At 48.6% G+C, this 7,023-nt stretch overlaps 1 protein-coding gene across 4 annotated transcripts; it reads left to right on the top strand.

Moving 5' to 3' along the window:
- The first annotated feature begins 828 nt into the window (after positions 1-828).
- LOC133395347 (major histocompatibility complex class I-related gene protein-like) lies at positions 829-6,361 on the top strand. Of its 4 annotated transcripts, none has more exons than XM_061664114.1 (7): positions 829-907; positions 1,432-1,589; positions 4,057-4,335; positions 4,955-5,263; positions 5,373-5,477; positions 5,590-5,607; positions 5,728-6,361. In XM_061664114.1, exons 2-7 carry the CDS (start codon positions 1,466-1,468, stop codon positions 5,826-5,828), a joined length of 936 nt encoding a protein of 311 aa, XP_061520098.1. In that variant the 5' UTR covers positions 829-907; positions 1,432-1,465; the 3' UTR covers positions 5,829-6,361. The 4 variants fall into 4 exon arrangements, with proteins under 4 accessions (XP_061520098.1, XP_061520097.1, XP_061520096.1 ...); XM_061664113.1 differs by having other exon boundaries at positions 847-907; positions 1,323-1,589; positions 5,376-5,477; XM_061664112.1 differs by having other exon boundaries at positions 847-907; positions 1,323-1,589.
- The last annotated feature ends 662 nt before the right edge of the window (positions 6,362-7,023 follow it).

The raw sequence follows: 7,023 nt of genomic DNA, 5'->3' as shown, positions 1-7,023 counted from the left end.
TAAACCAATTCGAACCCTACTCCTAAGCTTTTAGCTTTGCTGGCTTTCCACCTGATGAACACAGTATATCTCCGTTTCTCTTCACCCTCATGTCAACCAGTCATCTTCCCAACATTCAAAGTCTTTACTTTCAGTTTTAGACTAGGCTTTCCTCATCTATTTCTGCCTAGGGACACGCTTTCCTACTCTTCTTCTCACAGTAGCTGAATTTCCGCTGATGCCCTGTAGTTTAACGGCCTAGCCGCGACCCGTCCGGTATGAGATTTTTAGGATGAAGGCTCAAAACAAATTGATACATTCATACATAATTCACTTGGTAACATTTAAATGAACCTTTTTCTAAATGAAGCTGATATTTTTGTTGCTCATGTCCTGGGTGTGCGGGGAATTTTCCTGGCCACTGACCATGGACCAGACCGGGTAAACACAAAAAAAGAAAAAACAGCGGTGACAGCATAAACTGGAACCATATCAACAACATTTCCCCAAATATGTTCTGAATATATGCCAGATTAATGTGGACAAACCAGCGTGATGAGAAGTTCACAAGCCACACCCAAATGATTTCCTAAAAAGACGTTTTGCTTCTTTTCATCTCCCCTTACACAAGCCTGTAGCCATGTTACCAAAATAAGCAACACAACAAAAGTGAACTCATTTGAATCATTTCATAAAACATACCCTAACCATCAAAAATCAAACACACGCATTGAGCAATGAGCGTTGCCAAGTGACGTCATCGCCAGGCTGAATTCTCATTGGCTTATGTGGGGCAGTATTGAAGGCGTGTCTTCCTATTTGCGGTCAATCGACGTTCTCCCATCGAGGAGTTGTCGTCACTTTGTGTTGAAGATGAACTTGTTTGTGTTGTTTGTTGTGGCAGTGCAAATCCACAGGGTGACGCCTCGTAAGTGCACTTTGTCTACAACTCTATTTTCCCAATCAAGTTTTTCTGATTCATTTTGATGCGCTCGACTTTAAAGAAGGAAACTCTTGGACGACTGAGTCCAAAGTTCTTTTACTTGAATGCTCTGAAATACAATACTGTTGTTAGAGTACGGTTGTTATTATACTTGTAATAGTTTTCATTGGAATATTGAGTTAGCAGTGTTATTCAACTTAAACGTGTACTATCATTGTAACATATTCATTGACAAATGGAAGTAGTAAATGAATTATGGCTGTCTGTTGTCAAATCCACTGAAAAGCTTGAGCGTTTAGTTTGAGTTTGTTTGTGTCAGAATCATTTCAAATATGAATTGTACAAGACTGTTGAACAGAAAACAAACAAGGAAAATGCTTTGTTTTGTTTTTTCTTTCAGTCATTCACTCGCTCATTTATTTCACCGTTGTGTCCTACCAAATTCCAAACTTCCCCGAGTACTTGACTGTCGGTTACATTGACGGCGTTCCGATTTCTCACTATGACAGCAAGAGCAGGAAAGCAAAAGCCAAACAGGACTGGATGAACAAAATCACAGCAGATGATCCCCACTACTGGGAGAAAGTGACTCAGGACAGTAGTGATAATCAGCACAGCTTCAAAGTCAACTTTGAAATGGATCAGGAGCGCCTCAACCAAACTGGAGGTTTGTCTTTAACTTTTAACTTTCGCCAATGAAATATGTTTGGCGTCCTCATACATTTTTATGCGGACCAAACTCTGACACCGGTCGTACAGGAACCGAAAAGTACCCCCAGTATGGGGTACCGTTTGGTACCCCATAGTCCCGAAGCACCCCCCACAGGACTCACCGAGGGACACTTCTCCAAGTCCGCAAAACACATGTAGACTGGTCGGGCGAACTCCCATGCACCCTTGAGGACACTGCCGAGCATGTAGAGATGGTCTATGGTTCCACAGCCAGGACGAAAACCACGGTGCTCCTCCTGAATCTGAGAATCCACTTCCCGACGGACCCTCCTCTGCAGCACACCTGAATAGATAGGGGAGCCTGAGGAGTGTGATCTCACTGTAGTTGGAACACACCCTCAAGTCCCCCTTTTTAACCACCACCCAGTCTGCCATTCCAGAGGCACTATCCCCAATGTCCACGTGATGTTGCAGAGTCGAGATTAGGAACTCCGGGCAAATCTCATCCACCCCCGGGGCCTTGCCACCGAGGAGCTCTTTAACCACCTCTGTGACTTCAACCCTAGAGATAGGAGAGCCCGCCTCAGAGACACTAGATTCTGCTTCCTCATGGGAAGGCGTGTCGGTGGAATTGAGGAGGTCTTCAAAGAATTCTCCCCACCGACTCGCAACGTCCTGAGTCGAGGTCAGCAGTGCCCCATCCCAACTATGGCTAGCCGGTACCCATCAGCTGCCTCAGGAGTCCCACAGCCCAAAAATGCCCGATAGGACACCTTCATCAGCTTTACCGCATCCCTCACCGTCCACCAACGGGGTTGGGGATTGGCGCCACAACAGGCACCGACCATCTTACGGCCCCAGCTCCGGTCGGCCGCCTCAGCAATGGAGACGCGGAATATGGTCCGCTCGGACTCAATGTCCCCCGCCTGCCCCAGAACGTGAGCGAAGTTCTGTCGGAGGTGGGAGTTGAAACTCCTTTTTGACAGGAGATTCTGCCAGACGTTCCCAGCAGACCCTCACAATACGCCTGGGCCCGCCAGGTCAGACCGGCATCTTCCCCACCATCGGAGTCAACTCACCCCCAGGTGGTGATCAGTTGAAAGCTCCTCCCCTCTCTTCACCCGAGGGTCCAAGACATGCGGCCGCAAGTCCGATTGCACGACCACAAAATCGTTCATCGAACTGCGACCTAGGGTGTCCTGGTGCCAAGTGCACGTGCGGACACCCTTATGCTTGAACATGGTGTTTGCTATGGACAATCCGTGACCAGCACAGAAGTCCAATAACAGAATACCCCTCGGGTTCTGATCGGGGGGCCCGGCCCGTTCCTCCCAATCACGCCCTTCCAGGTCTCACTGTCATTGCCCACGTGAGTATTGAAGTCCCCCAGTAGAATGATGAAGTCCCCAGCGGGAGCGCTCTCCCCCACCCCCTCCAAGGACTCCAAAAAGGGTGGGTACTATGAACTGCTGTTTGGCGCATAGGCACAAACAACCCAAAGGCGGAAGGAGGATACCCTCTCCTCCACCGGGCTGAACCCCAATGTACAGCTGCCGAGCCGGGCGGGAATAAGTATACCCACACCTGCTTGGTGCATCTCACCGTTGGCAACTCCAGAGTGGAAGGGCGTGCAACCTCTCTCAAGAGGACTCGTACCAGAGCCCAAGCCTTGTGTGGAGGCGAGGGTTAGGGTTACCCTAACCCAAACCGACTATATCGAGTCAGAACTCACACCAGCTCGGGCTCCTTCTCTGCCAGAGAGATGACATTCCACATCTCTAGAGCCAGTTTCTGTAGCCGGGGATCGGATAGCTAACCCTTCGGCCAACCCCCAGCTCACACTGCACCTGATCCTTGTGGCCCCTCCCACAGGTGGTGAGCCCGTGGGAAGGTCATGCAGGCACCTAAAGCCAAAAATGACTGTGTCGTGTTTATTCGCAAAGAACAACATTTCTAAATCTTCCTAGGGATGGATGAAAGGACAGCATTATATATATATAAGAGATAGATGTCGTTGTCGACCTGCCCCCCTGTTCAGAGGTAGTTTCTCAACCTTGACAAAGATGGCCTCCCTCGCTCCTCTTTCAAACCGTGTCTGTCTTCTCTGCTCAGGATATGCACATTTTGTCTTCCTCAAAAGTGTGCTCTTTCTCTCGGAGGTGCACGTAGACAGCTGACAGTCTTGCGCCGAAGAGCTGGCGTGTCTGTGTTGCGCCATGTGACTGCTTAGTGGTTGCTTGGTTTCCCCAATGTATGTATCTGTGCATTCCTCACTGCACTTTACCGCACACACCAGATTGCTTTTCTGGGTTTAGGTATGTCTAGTCTTTGGGGTGTATCAGCCTTTGTCTCAGGGTGTTACCAGGTTTGCAGTGTCATGTTCATTAGAAATTCTTTCCTGTTGCTGTTTCTAAAATGTGATTTTGTGTGTGTGTGTGTGTGTGTGTGTGTCCTACTCTCAGGTCTTCACATGTTCCAGGTGATGTCTGGTTGTGAATGGGACGATGAGACTGATGAGGTTGATGGTTTTCAGTACATACGCTATAATGGAGAAGACTTCATAGCATTTGAGTTGGAGACCATGAGATGGATCGCAGTTCACCCACAATCTCTCTTCACCAAACACAGGATGGACCAATGGGACATGTTTAATCAATACAGGAAGCATTACTACACTGAGGAATGTCCTTCTTGGTTGAAGAAGTTTGTAAACAATGGGAGGGACTTCCTCATGAGAACAGGTACAAACACATCATGTTAGCATGCCCCCTACACGAACATTCTTGGCATTACAACCTAAACTCTTTCCGCATCCTCTCATTTACTCTTGTCCCACATTCTCTGTCTTTTTACCTCTCACACATTCTATCTTTTCATCCCTCGCGCATTCTCTTATCTTTTCATCTCCATCTTTCAACATATCATACATGCGCCCCTTCTTTTCTGCATATTGTGTCCATCTTTTGTCCTGTCACACTTTCTCCAATCTTTCCTCCCCTCCAACTTCAATATCTTGGCGGCTGTGGCTCAGTAGGTAGAGCGGGTCGTCCAGTGACCGAGGGGGTCACCGGTTCAAAACCTTGCTCCGACTGTCCGCATGTCGAAGTGTCCTCGGGCAAGACACTGAACCCTGATTTGCTCCCAGCGGGCCTGGCAGCGCCTCGCACGGCATCAGTCGCCCGTTGGTGTGTGAATGTGTGTGTGAGTGTGTGAAGGTGAGGCTTTGTAAAGCGCTTTGGGCACTGAGATGGAGTAGATAAAGCGCTATATAAGTGCAGCCCATTTACCATTTACCACACGTTCTCTCCAACTTTCGTTCTCTCCATCGTTTCTCTCAAGCGTGTCTCACTTTGCGTGTAGAGATTCCAAAGGTGTCGCTCCTCCAGAAGACGCCGTCCTCTCCGGTCACCTGCCACGCGACAGGTTTCTACCCCGACAAAGCCGAACTTTTCTGGAGGAAGGACGGCGAGCAGCTCCACGAAGACGTGGAGGTGGGAGAGACCCTCCGCAACCACGACGGGACCTTCCAGACGACGGCCGACCTGAAAATGCCGGCGACGGCCGACGTGGAGGGCCGCTACGAATGTGTGTTCCGGCTGTCCGGCGTCAAGGACGACATCGTCACCAAGCTGGAGATAAGCGGCATCCTGAGCAATGCGCGCATCCGAGGTGACCAACATTGGAGCCACTTGAATTGGTGTGTGCCAAACGCCTCGGATTCCCTGGGGAGCAATCATTTATGTTTTCCTCTTTTCTCTCTCTTTGCTGCTTTGTGAAGAAGAAGAAGAAAAGAGGGAGATGATGGTGTCCATCGCTGTCCCGTTGGCGGTCCTCGCTCCGGTGGTTGTCGTGGTCCTCGTCAAGCTTTACAAAAGCAGACAAGGTGAGGGGCACAAATGTTTGGTCTGCCAGGAAGATCACAAGAGAACATTGTTGGCCTCGTGCCTTTTGTGACAAAAAGTGACTGGAACTTTGTTTCTCTCTTTTCATTTCAGCCAAATACACTCCAGCTTGTAAGTAAAACAAGTTCTGTATCCATTGAGCCGCAGTCAACAAAACAGTCCTGTGAAGGTCTGATGTCAACCTTTTATACTAAAGAGTGCGCATCTCTCACTATGTTTGTGCTCTGACAGCTGTCGATGCTGATTGTGAGCCCGCTTCCAAGTCCCCTTCGGAGCCCGTTTCCGAGCCTGCTTCAAATTCCCCTGCGAGCCCGTTTCCGAGTGCCACATAGCGAGTGAGCTCACACGGACTCCACGTGCTATGCGTACGCTTTCAAGGTTGATGCGTGTGCACTCGTCTTCCTCCAGGTGTTGGAGCACAAGAGCTGTTTTTCCACCCAAACACTTTCTCATCACGCTTGAAAACGGAAATGGTGTTGTTCATAAAGCGCTTTTGTAAAATTACGACGGTTCTGTTAAGCCACGCTAAAGGCTTTTGGAGGCTTTGCTGTTCTGGATGAGATGCATCTGAGATCATCTGGTTGCTTTCTTCTGTCCGTTAAATTTGTAGGAAATCATCAGTCACATCGTGTTAAGGATTTCTTCTCTCTTGGTATCAAGCAGCTGAATAGCTCCGATGAATTTCTATCACAAAGTGTCGATTGCTGGTTTGCCTCTCACTCCTTTTATCTGCACAAGAGAGTACTAGAATCCTGTTATAGATTCTTCCAGAAACACCTTTTCACTTCAACAAACAACTCTGTCAAAGCGTACATTTATCAGAATGTGACAATGTTGTTGATTGCATTTGTTACTTGAACTTGGAATGGACATATTTTAGCAATAAAATGATGATGACTCGTATTTAGCACGTCTGAAGTTTTACGTTCGAACCTCACCTGAGGCCTTCTTGCGTGGCCTTTGCATCTTCTCGATGCGCCTGCGAGGACTTCATTGAAGACTCTACATTGTCCGTAGGTGCTGTAAACGTGAATTCTTATGTGTCTGTACGTATGACTGGTCGATTGGCTGGAGACCAGTCCAGAGTGTACTCCGCCTCTCACCCAAAGTGATCTGGGGTAGGCTCCAACTCACCTCTGACCCTAATGTGGGAAAGCACCATCGAAAATGGATGGGTAACATCCAAATCTATGAAATCCACGAGGCTCGCAATTAACTTAGGACTTAGGACTTAAACTGCGCATGACACAGCCAACTCCAAATAGAGGACAGACCCTGGATCGCCACGGTTACTGACCTGGCTGTATCTGACCACCAATGTGCGTATTTGAACATGGCCAGCAGCAGAGCAGAGGGGCTCGTGCATGCGTTCGTCTCCTGTCAGTGAGGCGACTGCAGAACTCAGCGACTAGCGTGCTGACGAAAACCTACGTGACGCTGTCCTATGTCGATCGTAGTTTGTCGGTTCACGTCGTGTTCGGTAGTGGCGAGCTCTTTCTTACTTTGTATTTCGCTTTTTTTGTGACC

Source organism: Phycodurus eques, chromosome 20 (genome assembly GCF_024500275.1).
Source record: "Phycodurus eques isolate BA_2022a chromosome 20, UOR_Pequ_1.1, whole genome shotgun sequence".
In the NCBI taxonomy this organism is placed as follows: domain Eukaryota; kingdom Metazoa; phylum Chordata; class Actinopteri; order Syngnathiformes; family Syngnathidae; genus Phycodurus; species Phycodurus eques.
The sequence above is the reverse complement of the archived record's forward strand: the minus strand, read 5'-3'. Positions and strand labels throughout refer to the sequence as shown.